General features: G+C 50.3%; 1 protein-coding gene across 1 annotated transcript; it reads right to left on the reverse strand.

The window, feature by feature from the left end:
* On the reverse strand, window positions 1–16,699 carry ATP6AP1 (ATPase H+ transporting accessory protein 1). The gene is made up of 10 exons (XM_078874911.1): window positions 16,523–16,699; window positions 14,059–14,185; window positions 11,753–11,818; window positions 11,116–11,321; window positions 10,465–10,505; window positions 6,702–6,787; window positions 6,158–6,426; window positions 5,115–5,177; window positions 4,521–4,770; window positions 1–4,178 (listed from the first exon to the last, which is right to left on the reverse strand). The coding sequence occupies exons 1-10, from the start codon at window positions 16,645–16,647 to the stop codon at window positions 3,969–3,971; spliced, it is 1,443 nt and encodes a 480-aa protein (XP_078731037.1). The 5' UTR covers window positions 16,648–16,699; the 3' UTR covers window positions 1–3,968.
* Between the last annotated feature and the right edge of the window lie 533 nt (window positions 16,700–17,232).

A 17,232-nucleotide genomic window follows, 5' to 3' on the forward strand; every position in this document is an offset into this window, starting at 1 on the left:
TGGAAACAAAGTTCGTTTTTATTGCACAACACTGATTTCAGACTTTTCCTTCGGTATTCGCGGTCGCACTGCACAGCACGTGGAGCGAAACATCGGACACCGTGCCCAACGAATACACAGCACAATCCGAAACACACCGAAGAGGATTTCACTTGGTGGTCAAATCAGAAGGGGTGGATTTTTAATCCGACAGCGGATAACTCTGCGTGCTTGCTCGGAAAGCTTCCGGAACATTTGACCAGGGGGGGATTATACTTAAATAGTTACGTTTTTAAATAGTTAAAATCGATGTAAGCAATTCTATACAAGCAACAAATAAATAAAACGTAAACCACTGCTCACGCACACAACAACAACAATCACCTACAACAGTTAAATACTAGTAATGTTTTACACATATTTTAGTTGTCAAATTCACTATTTAAATACACCACATAAGCTCAGGTCAAACTGACCCACGAGTAACAGCTTCCCCAAGCCTTGTATCTGTTTACCACAACGCACACACGCACGCCACAGATTTACAGTGCTTGCTTGTTAAAATCCTAGAGAGCAGCGAGAAGTATATTTGATTTTGAAGTAATTCGATTTCAAAACGCGGTTCATCCTGTGCCGAAAGGCAGCTCAACAACCGTCAATCTTTCAGCTCTGCAAACGCGGCGCCAGCCACGTCGAAAGACAGAGGAACGGCAGCAATCATTTGTCCATGCACACAAGTCTTGTTGGAATAGCGATAACGACGGGGAATGCATCGTGACATAACACAAGGACAGACACGTGGAAGGGAAGAGTCAGCACGAGTGTGACTCGTGGTCATCACCTGCGACAAGTGGATTGATACGGCCGTGTTGTCATCGAGCGTGGTCAATCCACTGCTGGATGAAGCCCTCTCCAAGCCGCCGCCGCCGCCAACGTTCCTGATCTAGCTGGGTAACGATTCACAGCTCCATCTCTGACACGTTACGTTCTATTACGTGAAGAATAATAAACTTCTTAACATCAGAGCTTCTCCATCTCTAATCCTCACGACTCAATCCGTCTTCCGGAGTGTATCAACCCAAGGCTGGGTGAAGGTCTCACCACACTGTGCTGAACATGGGTGTTGTTTGACCACGTTGTACTTAACTACACCGGTCAGTGAAGGGTGGTGGGACCCAGAACCAGTTCAGGTATCACTCGCCACTCATTGCGAGCCGTGGCCAGGAATCATATGTAGGCCCATGGGTCCGCTGTGCAGTGCACCAACCACCGCACCACTGCTCCTGCCCCCTCCACATAATTGACCTCTGTTCACATGCAATTGTCATTTCCACGTGCCCGACGATTTCTCAACCCAGAACTGTTTCCCCTGAAAATAAACCTCGTGTGTGTGTACGCGTGCCGCACGTGCGACACACAGGATCGATTCAAATCAAGTTGGCGATATCTTTGCACGTGTGTGGGGGGTGGCCGCGTGTCTAAAATGACGCAGGAGTGCCAAATTAAACTGAGATAAGAGATCTGATGTGATCCACCGTTATCCTCTTCATTCAATTGAATCGGCACTCTCCATCGTACGTGCACACACAAGGTCTCCAGCCACCTTCATTCAAATCGGCTCTCTACGTCACGTGGGGCACAGTCGGCAATCGTCAGATCACGAGTTTCACGTAACCACCTATTCTGCCTTTTAATGGAGGTGAAAATTGGTAAAAGTGAAAAGGTGTAACGACCACGGCAGGGCCCGAGGAATTGATTGCAAAACAAACCCTGCATCCGTCTTCAGCCTCTCAGTGTCCATGAATTTGCCTGGGAACGAATCCATTCCATTTGCTACCTCCGAGTTGGGCCTGCACATCGCACGTCGCACCGTTACACTGCAGCGTGCACAAGGGGTGGGGGGGGGCTGAGTGCGAGTTCCCCTCGCCGGGTCTGTCCTTGCGTGGCTCACACCCAACAGGAACGAGAATGGGGTTTAAAAAATAAACACAGGACAACCGGTGCTTTTGGCGTAGCACACCGTTGCTGAAATGTGACATGCATGACTCCACGAAACAGGTACACTCACAGCAACCGACCACGGAGTGTGCAATAATAACAAGGTTTACAGGAAACGACACTAAATTGTAAACAGCTGTTATGGATACGTGGGGCAAAGGCTGCAATGTCCCTAATGAGACAATTACTGTCGATCCAACAAAGAAGCCACCTGGCTCCTGCGTGTCGCGGCCGCACTGCGGGAGCTACAACTGCCTTCTTTCTCCACGAGTGCGGAATCATGGCCCAATTGTGACTGGCGCAAAGTAAATTCTAGTGCTGTGGGTCAACCTGCCACGCGGTCAGTGGGCCTTGTTGAACAGGTTCCACATAGGGCAAGGACTCTGCACAGCCAACCTCCACCACTGAGATGTTTACGATAAGCCAAGCAGCAGCTGTGACTAAGTTCAGCGGAGGTCTCCAAGAGATCCACACGTGGCCACTGAGGATGCTACCGCATGGCTAGGCGATTGTGCACAATGCTGAGTGAATGGGTCTAACGCGAGTGTATGGAACTCCCGAGTTGGTGGGTCTCTGTGTGAGCCTAGTCTACGGGAGTCGAGCTGCGATCGCGTTGATGTGCAAACTGTTGCAGACATCACCGACCATTGTCCAACGGTACACGCTCATGCAAGATGTGCAAACATAATCCATCTGGTGACCCCAGACGCCAGACTCGTACACAGTTCTCAACTCGGTCTGTCGCATATCAAGTGCCGTACAAAATAACGTCAGAAAACGACCCCATTATAGCAATAAATAACAATTTAAATAAATACATCTTAGCAGCCAATTGATGCTAAACCAGGTACCTTTAAGCACACTTTTCAGAAACACACCCAGACTGTCCAACATGTGTCTGAAGTTTTGTAAACAGAAAAAAAGACTAACATCACTGTCAAGTGCGTCATTAGAGCAGTGCATGAGTTACATTTCTGCCACGCGTTTCATACGTCAGTGTCAAGATGTAGATTAAAAAAATATAACAAAGTGTAGTTTTGTAGTGTGGTCGTTCATGCAAATCGCATCTCACTATCACTGAGGAACCAGACAGGTGGGAAGACCGCAGCCAGGTGGTGAGATGGCGGCAACGTCACTGGCGCGCTATGGCAAGCGTGCTTTACCATAACGTGAGTGGACTTTAAACTCCACGCTCTATCGGATGACCCTGGACACATAGGCCGAGGTCATGTACAAACAGGGTATAAGAGCGACCTGGTTTTTGGGTTGTGTATACCTTTTAAAACCAGATGGGATGTACAGTCAGGATTCACGTACATTTACAAAAGGAATGGATGACGTAAATTCGAACCCTCACGTCTCACCGGCAGAGCTGCCCGCTACGACCTTCGCAAGCGGGAAATAAAAAATAAAGCCCTGCGGCGTGCGACTGTAGAGAGAAGGTAACAACATTGCACGTGACTTACGTAACCAATTCTCTAGCGCGCATCATGGGAACGAGGATCCGGCGCAGTCAGAAAAACCTGCGCCACGCCCCAACGGAACGACACGGAGCTCACTGAAAGCTGACAAGCCGACGAGCCAGTGGTGGGAAACCTAGAGCCGGCGACTTAATTTCGCTTGACGCAACGGCCACATGAGATCTACCAAGCACCTTGTGAGGGCAGAATATTTTTGACCCGGTAATATTTTGGTGTGCTCAAACATTTCAGTGTGTTAGGATGTGGCCAGCCAGAGGTATTGAACATCCAATTTAGCTCTCTGTATGGAAAGCTTGGTATTTGCGCAATTCTCATAGCACAAAGGCTATCGGGAAGAGGCTATGTTTACGCCTTGTAAGCTTTACAGAACATTTCCAACTATAGATTCCCCACCTCTGCTTTAAACAAGGACGGTGCGGTGAAGAGCAGGAAAGAAGAGGAAACGGAGAAGAAAAGAGGGAACGGGGAAGCCCCTACTGCTGCCGATGTCTCCTCTCGTGTCTTCATCGTTCAGTCGGTCTGCGGCACAGAGATGGTGGGCCCCTTGGGGTCGTCGAAGCGGTCCATGGTCTTGAGCTGCAGCACCATGTGCACGCCATAGGTGAGCACCAGCAGCAGGATGAAGCCGACCACCAGGCCCATCCACACGGCTGGCGTGAAGAAGGAGGCGCAGTCGCTCGCGTACGCGAACTTCCCGTCGCGCACGTTAAAGGCCTGGATCTGGGGGGGGGGGGGTTCATGGTCAGGGTTGGGGTCAGAGAAGGGAGGTCAAGCAAAGTTGAGATTATTGAGGTAATCGATTGGCAGAGAAATCTTCTTTCGTACGGCCGATGTAGATGCAGAGCAACAACTACAATTTCACATTCTGGCTTGTCCACCTGAATGTGAAATTGTAGTTGCTGCTCTGCATCTACATCAGCCGTACGAAAGAAGAAGATTGCTCTGCCGATTTATCGGTTCCATCGCTCGCCTCTCCCTACTCTCCCAACTACGTCGTCGTCGTCACCTTCCGATGTCGCAACCACTGCCGGACGAAGCAGCATCGTCGGAAACACCTCTCACCTGGAAGTCCTTGAGGGACACGTGAACGTGCGCGGAGATCGGTGACACGGGCACGAGGCGGGCGCCCGAGTCGGGGCTGGTGCTCACGACCTGGCAGCGGTACGAATATATCGCCGGCGCGTACACGGAGCTGACGTTGAACTCGGCGCCGGCAGCACCGGCGCTGCTGTTGGCATAGGCGACCGCCACCTTGTCGAGCGTGAACCAGCGCTCGGCCGACACCGGGTACAGGCGGTTGGACATGGAGAACCTGCGGCACGAACGACAACGCTGTTCAAGGGCGGTTGTGCCAAGTCCAGCTGGTCCTTTTCTTACATGCACATGGGTTACAATATGGTGCGCCGCTCGCTGCAAGGAGTTCCAAATGAAACTTTTTTGACTTAAGACAACACGGCAACGATAGCGAGCATGACAGAAACTATGGCACAAAATATATATTTTTTCTTTTACTTAAAATGTCTTGGGGATTTACCTCCCAGTTTTATCCCGATTGCTCTATCACATCGAGAGAAGAAGCATTCATTTGACTATCGTGCAGACCTTATTTTTTTTCAATAACAGTTGCAACAGCTCCATGCCAGCATGAGTGCCCACCTGATGGTTAATCTCTGGACCGGCAGAGTGGGGGTCCTACTCTTGGAGAACTGCAAAGACAGCCTGAAAGAATGACCGCAAAAAACTTGTCAGTGTGGGTCCTCTTGTGTGGCAGCGTTAAAGCGACAGAAGGCGTTTTTTTTTATCAAGGTCCTTTGTCATTTTGTCATGCACAAGTGAATTAATTGAGTGGCATTTGCAAATATTTGTCCATTTCCCCCAGTTTAATCCCGATAGTGCTAGGCGTCACGTCATCCTTTTATAACCCTCACAGCGCAGTGTGACCCTTCGTGTAAGGCCCTCAAAAGTGGATGCCACAGAGCTACCTCTAAGAGCCCACACAAGTGACCTCTGGTCCCTACATTAGGTGCATCACTTTCCCACCTGCCCTACCACGGTTCGTCACATTGGAGTAAAACCTATAACCGTTCATTCTTAGGACTGCAATTTATCCAAATTAAATGCAGAACCAAATTTAACTTGGCTGAATTACACTTGAACCCAGGATCTCATCACTCTGACCTCTGAGTCAATCGACTTGCATGTTTTATTATTATCATCAACAAAGGTTAAAGGTGTTCATGCATTCTCTTCATCCTTCTGCCGCCAACAGGGGGGCACGACAACTCTTGTAAAGATTATCCAGTGTGAACATTTTTTGTTGTAGTATTTAAGACCGGAAGCAGGTGGATTGCTTCACTATTCTGGCAAATCGCCCGATGACGCTGGATGTAATTACCAGCGAAACGTCGTACTACTCAAATTGTAAATGTTGTGGATTTACTCTCCAACACACCGGTGGGCTGAAGTAGTAACTAATTGGCGTGTTGATTACGTGACAAACCTTACTGGCTGTGTCGGGTGTTGGAGGGTTACGACACATTTATACTTACGTGATCCAACCCAAAAGCCTTTATTATGAATAATATTAGTCGTGAAAGCCTAAGTGTCAAACTGACTTTTTTGAGAGTGTAACAAAATCCCTGCGTACGTGTGATTTGTTGTGTTTTTGTTAGTTTTTGTTGCTGTTTGAGGTGACTCACGTGGCGTTGTCGGGCGAGCAGCTCGAGGCGCTTGTGTCCACCTGCCCACTAAACGTGGCCTCCGTGGCGTCGTAGCTGACCTGGCCGATGCGCAGCATGACGCGCGATGCCCACATGAATATGCAGTCGCTCGTCTTGTTCCTGAACGTCACCGGCGGGTACAGGCCCACCTCCACCGCCGCCGTTGACGGCGCCGATGACGCCGACGGTTCCGCCTGCATCAGCTTCCTGCCGGTGCCAGCAGCGGCCTGGTAAATCTCGCGGATGACCTGCGCGTGAGCGGAGCTACGTTAGAGGTGTGACGAATCAGACCCTCTGCAGTAACAATAACGAGTTTTTGAGGAACCCGGCTTTAGTTTCGAGGCAAGGGTTGGTGGTTCACTGAGATTTGGTTCGCTCCCAACACCCAAATACACAGAGCAGCAACTGCGTTAACGAAGGTTGGTAAGACAAGGCAAGCTGAACCGTGGCAGGGCACATGCAATGGGAGTTACGTGCGGAAACTACGGCCTAACGGGCGACGTTATGCGAGATGGTCACTCACCCGAGAAGGCCTTGATGCTGTGTAAATTGCAGTAAAGGGAAATCCGCTTTTGTTCAGTTGCTCGGTGACTTCTCTGATGATTTCATCTGCAGAGGGAGGAGACGTAAAAAGGTTAACATGTGCCCCAAACAAACCGTGAGCTGACAAGTGTGCAGAGAAGCGTGCAGAATTACACTGAGAATGTACAGATCAGCTAACAAATGCAAATAGTACACGCTATCTCGACCGTACAGACACGTAAGTGAGCTGAAGGAGGACACATCACTGAAAAGGATGATGGCTGATGATACAATGGTGATACAATCGCAGCCAAGGAGAGAACCACCACCACCACCACAGGGATCAACAGACGACATTAGTTCCTCTAAACAAGCAAGACAGACCGTGTCATTGAGACAGAGATGGAGACGGAGTGGGCAGGCTTTCGACGCAGAGTGGATCAATGATGTCTGATGCTAATAAAACATTTTTACTTGTGATTCACCATGGGAAGGAAAGTAAAGTCAAGGAAAAAATGTATCGAAACAGAGCGAATGGCAAAGGAAAGGGATGTTGGGACGAAAGTCCCCAAGACAAGGAAGGCATGGCTCAAGATGGGCAGCAGGAAGGAGCGCTGGGCAGGAAGGGGAGGAGGGGGAAAAGGACTGACCGGGCCAAGATGTCGGGGATGATGAGAGGGTGATGATAATAGGGGAGGGAAGAAGACAGGGAGCGAGAGAGAAGGAGCGAGCAGAAGTGAGCTGCACAGAGCGGCGTCTGTTTTCACAGGGAGCAGCGGGGAGGGCGGAGGGATTCAGAGTGTTTTCACAGGGAGCAGCAGGGAGGGCGGAGGGATTCAGAGTGTTTTCACAGGGAGCAGCAGGGAGGGCGGAGGGATTCAGAGTGTTTTCACAGGGAGCGGCGGGGAGGGCGGAGGGATTCAGAGTGTTTTCACAGGGAGCAGCAGGGAGAGCGGAGGGATTCAGAGTGTTTTCACAGGGAGCAGCGGGGAGAGCGGAGGGATTCAGAGTGTTTTCACAGGGAGCAGCGGGGAGAGCGGAGGGATTCAGAGTGTTTTCACAGGGAGCAGCGGGGAGAGCGGAGGGATTCAGAGTGTTTTCACAGGGAGCAGAGGGGAGGGCGGAGGGATTCAGAGTGTTTTCACAGGGAGCAGAGGGGAGGGCGGAGGGATTCAGAGTGTTTTCACAGGGAGCAGCGGGGAGAACGGAGGGATTCAGAGTGTTTTCACAGGGAGCAGAGGGGAGGGCGGAGGGATTCAGAGTGTTTTCACAGGGAGCAGAGGGGAGAGCGGAGGGATTCAGAGTGTTTTCACAGGGAGCAGCGGGGAGAGCGGAGGGATTCAGAGTGTTTTCACAGGGAGCAGCCGGGAGGGCGGAGGGATTCAGAGTGTTTTCACAGGGAGCAGCGGGGAGGGCGGAGGGATTCAGAGTGTTTTCACAGGGAGCAGCGGGGAGGGCGGAGGGATTCAGAGTGTTTTCACAGGGAGCAGCGGGGAGAGCGGAGGGATTCAGAGTGTTTTCACAGGGAGCAGCGGGGAGGGCGGAGGGATTCAGAGTGTTTTCACAGGGAGCAGCAGGGAGAGCGGAGGGATTCAGAGTGTTTTCACAGGGAGCAGAGGGGAGGGCGGAGGGATTCAGAGTGTTTTCACAGGGAGCAGAGGGGAGAGCGGAGGGATTCAGAGTGTTTTCACAGGGGGCAGAGGGGAGGGCGGAGGGATTCAGAGTGTTTTCACAGGGAGCAGAGGGGAGGGCGGAGGGATTCAGAGTGTTTTCACAGGGAGCAGAGGGGAGGTCGGAGGGATTCAGAGTGTTTTCACAGGGAGCAGCAGGGAGGGCAGAGGGATTCAGAGTGTTTTCACAGGGAGCAGCGGGGAGAGCAGAGGGATTCAGAGTGTTTTCACAGGGAGCAGCAGGGAGGGCGGAGGGATTCAGAGTGTTTTCACAGGGAGCAGCGGGGAGAGCGGAGGGATTCAGAGTGTTTTCACAGGGAGCAGCGGGGAGGGCGGAGGGATTCAGAGTGTTTTCACAGGGAGCAGCGGGGAGAGCGGAGGGATTCAGAGTGTTTTCACAGGGAGCAGCGGGGAGGGCGGAGGGATTCAGAGTGTTTTCACAGGGAGCAGCAGGGAGGGCGGAGGGATTCAGAGTGTTTTCACAGGGAGCAGCGGGGAGAGCGGAGGGATTCAGAGTGTTTTCACAGGGAGCAGCGGGGAGGGCGGAGGGATTCAGAGTGTTTTCACAGGGAGCAGCGGGGAGGGCGGAGGGATTCAGAGTGTTTTCACAGGGAGCAGCAGGGAGGGCGGAGGGATTCAGAGTGTTTTCACAGGGAGCAGCGGGGAGGGCGGAGGGATTCAGAGTGTTTTCACAGGGAGCAGCAGGGAGGGCGGAGGGATTCAGAGTGTTTTCACAGGGAGCAGCAGGGAGGGCGGAGGGATTCAGAGTGTTTTCACAGGGAGCAGCGGGGAGGGCGGAGGGATTCAGAGTGTTTTCACAGGGAGCAGCGGGGAGGGCGGAGGGATTCAGAGTGTTTTCACAGGGAGCAGCGGGGAGGGCGGAGGGATTCAGAGTGTTTTCACAGGGAGCAGCCGGGAGGGCGGAGGGATTCAGAGTGTTTTCACAGGGAGCAGCGGGGAGGGCGGAGGGATTCAGAGTGTTTTCACAGGGAGCAGCGGGGAGGGCGGAGGGATTCAGAGTGTTTTCACAGGGAGCAGCGGGGAGAGCGGAGGGATTCAGAGTGTTTTCACAGGGAGCAGCCGGGAGGGCGGAGGGATTCAGAGTGTTTTCACAGGGAGCAGCGGGGAGAGCGGAGGGATTCAGAGTGTTTTCACAGAGAGCAGCCGGGAGGGCGGAGGGATTCAGAGTGTTTTCACAGGGAGCAGCGGGGAGAGCGGAGGGATTCAGAGTGTTTTCACAGAGAGCAGCCGGGAGGGCGGAGGGATTCAGAGTGTTTTCACAGGGAGCAGCGGGGAGAGCCGAGGGATTCAGAGTGTTTTCACAGAGAGCAGCCGGGAGGGCGGAGGGATTCAGAGTGTTTTCACAGGGAGCAGCGGGGAGAGCGGAGGGATTCAGAGTGTTTTCACAGAGAGCAGCCGGGAGGGCGGAGGGATTCAGAGTGTTTTCACAGGGAGCAGCGGGGAGAGCGGAGGGATTCAGAGTGTTTTCACAGGGAGCAGCGGGGAGGGCGGAGGGATTCAGAGTGTTTTCACAGGGAGCAGCCGGGAGGGCGGAGGGATTCAGAGTGTTTTCACAGGGAGCAGAGGGGAGGGCGGAGGGATTCAGAGTGTTTTCACAGGGAGCAGCGGGGAGGGCGGAGGGATTCAGAGTGTTTTCACAGGGAGCAGAGGGGAGAGCGGAGGGATTCAGAGTGTTTTCACAGGGAGCAGCAGGGAGGGCGGAGGGATTCAGAGTGTTTTCACAGGGAGCAGAGGGGAGGGCGGAGGGATTCAGAGTGTTTTCACAGGGAGCAGCGGGGAGGGCGGAGGGATTCAGAGTGTTTTCACAGGGAGCAGAGGGGAGGGCGGAGGGATTCAGAGTGTTTTCACAGGGAGCAGCGGGGAGGGCGGAGGGATTCAGAGTGTTTTCACAGGGAGCAGCGGGGAGGGCGGAGGGATTCAGAGTGTTTTCACAGGGAGCAGAGGGGAGGGCGGAGGGATTCAGAGTGGCATTGGCCACACAGAAGTCACTTGGCTTACAAGAGGCTTGAGCGGATTTAGAGACACAGACAGTGATGATTACAGATATTTGTTAAACGTATACATTTTACGTACCGTTTCTCTCCAAGGCCTCTTTGGGCGACGACACGTCAGGGCTGGTAAAGCAAAGGGAACAAACCATCATCCACTACAGCTTGAAACTCCTAAGATCACCACGGTTGTCTTTCCTTTGCCTTTCCCCCCAAATGTATTCCGATTGTACTATAGTTGCGTTGTGAAACAAAGAATCCATTTAGATCCATTGCAAAACAGAGCACAATTTGTTTTAGAGAACAGCCCACTGAAGTGGATATTACAGAGCTACCTATGAGATCCCTTCAAGTGGCCTCCGGTCCATGCAGCAGAGGGCACCACTTTCTCATTTGCTCTGTCTGTGAGTAATGTTAATCGCATGACAGCCATAAAAGTACGAGACATAATTTTGTACATTTGCCATTTGCACTGTTCTTATAGATCAAGGCAATCACGAAAAGCGTTATGTTTCACAGACGGGTACAATCTGCCATTATGGAGAGACGTTGCTATGTGGTTTACCCAATTACGTAATTCTAGTGAAATTCGTTTTTACTCGCAAACTCTGGGTACGAATAACAAAAAAAAAATACTCAGAGAAGCGGTCATGACCACACATTAGGGAAACCCGGGCCCTGACTGAAACGGACAAACAAATTCGGCCCAACAGTGCAGGGCGGGGACGGGCTGCACCTGCTTGTGCGAGGCAGGTTGACGAGCAGCAAGTTGGGCCGCGTGGGGTCCAGGATGGGCTCCTGCGAAGGCGAGCGCCCCAGTCTCAGCTCCCGGACACTGCGTCCGGCCGCGAGCCGGTCGCGTAAGAACGCCGGAAGGTTCCCAGCCGAGCGCCAGTCGACTGACGGAAGCACCAGGGAGGACGGAGCCGATGCCAGAGCTCTCTGCGGCACAGGCGAGCGAGCAGTATGTAACGTGTAACCCCCCCCCCATCCCGAGTGTCACCCCCCCCCACCACCTCACTTCACCAACCAGGACTGATTGGCGTGGTGCAACATTTGGTCAAACTCCCCCCCCATTGCTGACACAGAGTGGGCAGACATATGTCCAACAAGGAACTGAGAAAGGGCTGAAAATATAATCGCATCACCATCATCACCTTCAAAATGACAAGATGGATCTCAATTCAAAATATCACAATACTAATTTGTAGATGTACAGAATAAGTTATGAAGCAATTGTCCTTCATAAAAAGACAAAAATGCATTGGGTTTGAAACATGCGTTCTGCTTCACAGCCTTAAAAAATATACTTTAAGTTGTTTTTGCAGCGTAAAGGTAACATTTATATTTTATTTTGTAACTAAAATATTTACCTGAATGTTGGAAAATGCATTATCTCCGTCGGCTCTCCCATAGTGTGTGAAGTCATCAACGCTCAGCTGAAAAACAAATATATATACGGCACGTTGGCCAAGGAGATGTTCACAGCAGAGATGGAGTGAAGACAACCCATCACGTGAGAGTGCGAGGTGGATTATCACATCACAAGACCAGCAGTGGATTATGGTTGATGATTATGAGACTAAGGCATTTCCATTGTGAACTCTCACAGTGAGCAGTACAGTACACTGTTTTCAAACCGCCCTGTGAGATGTCACCGAACAACTTCTGAAGTTGCTACAATGCTAAGCCTCTTTGTCTAAACTAGGCGGACAGTAATTTTAAGTGCCCTTCAAAGCCTTCATCGCTTATCAATCAAAGCAATTTTTTTAATTCACAGCCAAAATAAACCAAATAAAAAATACAAATTTCATGAGACCATCAACGCGGTTTAATCATACGCTAACGGCTCAATGGCTCCGACAGATGTTCCACCAGGCTACATAATTATACAAGACTTATGGCTGTTTAAATGATAATCAAACATTTGGCAAGTATACATAAACACATTTCATATTTGGCAGCGGCGTGTAAATTAACGTAAAAGGAGCGTTAAATAAGTCTGTGTCTGGTACGCCACGGTTCATGGGGATAAATTTATCTTTGTAACTAAAATTGGACGTCAGGCCTATCTAAATCCGGATAGATCACGTGCATTTGAATCCAACGGTCTAAGTCCATAAAAAGAAACTCGTGCGTGTTCTGACATGCATTAGCATGTCTGTCTCTAAGAGGCTTACACTCTAAAAAGTGCCATTAAAATGCCCCGTGAGCTAGAGACTTTAAAAGGCACATTCTTTCTGTTCGACGAAGGCAGACGTGTGCCAGGCAGTAGAGAATGCGTTAAGCTACCAGTCACATAGAATGTGTCAATAGAATTACAGTACTCCGTTAGCCTTCAAGGTCCACACAAGACCACAAACAGCTCTCATCATGTAGTTGTCAAGGTGGTAGGGGTGCAATGATATGCCGATGAATACTGATCACGATCGATTAAATTATTACATGTTGTATGTCAGGGTTCTGTGATTGGTAGCCCATGGGCCACTGGGAGTGGCCTTTCAAGAGATAAAGAGACCACTGAGATGAAAGAGATACAAGCAAGAGAGCTGTAGACACGATATAAAGATTAGGGAGATTAAAACGGGTAAACAAGGGATGAGCAACCCTGTGACAGGAGGTCGGGATTAGGGGTCACACGTACAGGATGGACTAGAAACATGAACACTGGCAATGAATATGAAATGAAAGCGCAATAGTGCAATGAAGCACCAGGAGATCCACGCTTGAAATTATACTGCGAGACAGGAAGAGGAACACGTGGATTAGAGACCATACACAATTTTGATACATCTAAATTTCTGTTAAGAAGAGTAAATGGGCTTGGGCAGGACGGGCTGATGGCCATTTGTCGAGGAAAATAACGGAGCGGAAGTCGAAGGAGAGAACGCACCCAAGAAGACGTCCACCACGCAGATATGGTGCGATGCAATCAGCTCGTGCAGGAGCCAGATGGAATGTTGGGTCCATCCCAGCGATTATACCAAACTAAGATAATCGGGACTTCACCGACTGTGGAATCAGCTGTCGGCAGTCCCACCCATCCATGACTCATTTAGTGATGCCCTGGCAGCTGTGACGATAACATATTTTTTGATTCAATAAGAGGAAGTCGTCAGTGTCACGGAGCTGTCTCGTGATTTCCTGGTATAAAAAAACATGCAACCATCACATGACACGCGTTGAAAGTAAATGTTCCCGTTTGCCCAACCCCGCCCCACACCCCCCACTAACTCGAGCCCGAGCAAGCTTACAGAGGGACTACGCTGAATGAAGGACCATGCACTATGTATTAGCTCTCTATTTAATTATCCATCATAGGTCAGAGTGTTCGTGAATTATTTACACAGAGCTTGGTAGCAGAGGGAACAGTTGGGAGTTGATAACCCCTGCTCAGTGCTGGCCAGCGAGTAAATATATTAGTGGGGGCATGTAAGCCCGACAGGATGGGAGGAGTGGGGGGTAAGGGGGAAGGGGGGCAGGAAGGGTGGGGGAGGAATGGAGGGGGGGTATGAATCCCATTTCTAAGTATAGCCACTGGCCAGCGCATGTGCAGGTCAATAAGCAATGTTCTTTTAATTTTCTCCTTTCAGGGCCCCCCCGGCCCCCTAATGATGGAGCAGCCACCACCACCCCCCCCCCCGCCACCATGTAACAACGCAGTAATAACGCAGCTCACTTTGTCCTGAAGAAAGAGCACCAGGTTTTTGTCGGGCATCTGCAGGGCTGGCTTCAGGTATCCGTGCAGCTCCTTTGCCGTCACGATGTGACCCGAGTGCGGGGAGGTCGCCGGACCCCACAGGGAGCTGGCAGCAGCAGTAGCAGCAGGAGCAGCAGCAGCAGGAGCGGCAGCAGCAGCAGGGGGAGAGAGGAGAGGATTCAGCGGCGGTAAAATTGTGGCGCAATTATTGATTTGGAGAAGATATTCGAATGTGTTTTTTTTTTACTAAAGCAGTGCAGTGGCAGTAGTTTTTGTCCTTTGTTTGCGTTTGTGTTGACTCCGGCATTAAAGAAGCATGAACCGCATTTACATTATGGGACCTCCTTTGCCAGTACCAAAATATACTAATAGGGTTTTTCCAAGTATTGTGGTTAATGTAAACATGATTCCTTGCAAAAGGTGTCAGTTTTGTTGCCAGAAAAAACCCTATTAGTATATTTTGGTACTGGTAAAGGAGGTCCCATGATGTAGCTGGTCACCCCGAGCTCTCATTACTCTGATAGTGCGTTGTCTTTGAACTGTGCGCCTTTTGGCGTCATCTGGTCGAACACCATATGAGACTAGGTGTGGACCAATCAGTTTCAAGGACAATGCATAAATTACAGAGTATTGTTTTTTGTTTGTAATTGACTGCAATTATTGAGGTTAATGTAAACATGATTCCTTGCAAAAGGTGTCAGTTGTTGCCAGAAAAAAGGGGAAAACCCCTATTAGTATATTAGTATGAACCGCAGTATTGGTAGTCTAGCGACTCCTAGCGTCGGTGCACGGCCATAATAATTGTCAGTGGGGCCTCGTTTTGTGTTACATTACAGGCGAATATGTTTCAAAATACAGTACCGTGTTAATTTTTGAGCTTTCGTGACTGCAGGAATTATTATTTGGTTCTTTCGGTTAAGTCACGTCTAAAGATAAACGTCGTAATATGCAATTATTTAATTTATTATTTTATCTTTAGACGTGACTTAACCGAAAGAACCGAAGAATACAGTACCGTGCTTACCCCCACCCCTTCCACAATCTTGTTCCGCATGAGCCGTCACATCAAGCTACCCCCCTCCTAGTGCACAGAGCGCAGCAGCAGCACCGTGAAGAAGAGGGGACAGCAGAAGTGCGTATCGGAGCTATCTCCTGGAGCCTCTCCAGGGATCTGTGTGCCCCAATCTAGGGGGGGGGTGGGCAGCACCTTGCATGACCGTCAACACGATGTATTTTATACTCCCAGAACTGGAATAAAGCTACATTTAATGCAAACCCAGCTCGACTCCCAACAATTCGAGGGCCCGGTTTAATCAGAAGACAGCCTGGATGGGAACCACGATCTCTTGCCAGCTCAGTGCACTGACCTAAGCAGCCGGTACTTTCTCCACTGCTACATTGTTTACCGCATATTCCCGTGCTGGTGGGTTACTACGACGACAAGGCAGACGGTGCTCAATTTGATCGCCAATAAGAGCCCCCCCACCCCCCACGTCTGCTGTCAGTAAAGAGAATCTGTGCCGAAAATACGCATCGGTGTAATGTGACCACCGTTACATTAGGACTAACATTGGGTATCGATATTGTGGCATTGCAAGCAGGTGGTGGCATCATGAATCGTCGCCCACGCACTGATGGTACGGCAGCGCGGTCCTTGGGGGAAATGCGAATCGGGGTCTGCGCGCCATCGCTTCCTTCCTTCTGCTCGCTCCCGCCACTCGTGCACAACAACCTCGTCAACCACCAGGCGGGCGGTACAACAACAACGACGACGAATGGTGCCGCGTCCCCCTCTTGCTGCCAATCACCTGGCCCCATTCACGCAACATTCGACTGCAGTGTCGACTGTCGTGGCGGATGCAGTGGCCAGCGCGAGTCAATGGGGTTGTTGTTGTTGGCACGGTGCTGCGTGAGACCTCCGCTATACACCGCGTACGATGCACCAGACTGCCGCATTAAACAAACATCACGAATTATATAATTGTTTTTATTGTTTTATATTTATGTTATTTTATTATTTCCTTTCTACATATCTCCCGTGTGGCCTTTCCTGGTGAAATAAAACATAGTTTTAGTTAATTTTTGTATTTTGATTTAAAACTTTCGTGACTGCAGGGATTCATATTCTTGGTTCTTTCGGTAAAGTCACGTAGAAGGGAAATAATAAAATAATACAAATATAAAACATATTTGTATTATTTTATTACTTCCCTTCTACGTGACTACGTGGCTTTACCGAAAGAACCAAGAATATGAATCCCTGCAGTCACGAAAGCTTTAAATCAAAATATATAATTGTTGTCGATATTATATTATTCGATGTTAATATTATTGGCGAGGGGTTGATTTTCGTCATTCCCCCGGACCACAATGGCGGTTGCCCCTAGCGACGCGAGACCGACCGGGCCCCATTCGCATACGTCGCGGGCGGGCGGCAACTCACGCGTCCGAGGTCCACAGCAGCACGGGGACCTGGTCCACGGCCGCCGCGACGCTCATCGCCGCGAGGAGGGCGATGGCGACGGCGACGCCGAGGCGTAAGAACGAGGGTGACCACGTCGCCTCCATTGCGTCCAACGTCGCCTTGCAAATCGCCCCGGAGCGCACGAAGGCGATCGCGGGGGGTGGGGGGGGTGGGGGGGGGGCGTTGACGACGCGCGCCATTGGTCGACGAGCGCGCGGCGTTGCGATCGCGGTCCAATGGGAAGGCGAGCGAGCGACGGAGCCCGGCGCGCGCACTCGCTGGCCAATCGGGAAGGCGCCCGAAGCGAGAAGGCTCATTATGCTAATATATGCTAATTTATGTACTCATTAGCATATTATCAATGTCGACATTTGCAGCGTGAGACCTCCCATTATGCTAATATATCCAAATTAGCATAATGGTAATGCCGATATTGACGAAGGGAGACGGCTCATTATGCTGTTTGCTGACTTATGCAATCATTAGCATAGTGGCAATACCTTACCTGCCAGTATCAAAATGTAACAATAGGTTTTACCGTTTCTGGCAATAAAACAGTTGTGTTAAGATGTTGAAACACCAAACAGAATCAATCTTAATTTTAGAACTTTCGTGACTGCAGGAATTATTATTTGGTTCTTTCGGTTAAGTCACGTCTAAAGATAAAATAATAAATTAAATTAAATAAT

This window comes from Lampetra fluviatilis, chromosome 40 (assembly GCF_964198595.1).
Source record: "Lampetra fluviatilis chromosome 40, kcLamFluv1.1, whole genome shotgun sequence".
Lineage (NCBI taxonomy): Eukaryota > Metazoa > Chordata > Hyperoartia > Petromyzontiformes > Petromyzontidae > Lampetra > Lampetra fluviatilis.

What these genes read in the sequence shown, in the direction of transcription:
- ATP6AP1 (XM_078874911.1), bottom strand. Translation starts at nt 16,647, where the DNA reads ATGGAGGCGACGTGGTCACCCTCGTTCTTACGCCTCGGCGTCGCCGTC. An exon ending in ATGCATTTTCCAACATTCAG is followed by an intron (nt 11,322 to 11,752) that starts GTAAATATTTTA and finishes CCTGTGCCGCAG; the next exon opens with AGAGCTCTGGCATCGGCTCC. An exon ending in AGAGGCCTTGGAGAGAAACG is followed by an intron (nt 6,788 to 10,464) that starts GTACGTAAAATG and finishes CTCCCTCTGCAG; the next exon opens with ATGAAATCATCAGAGAAGTC.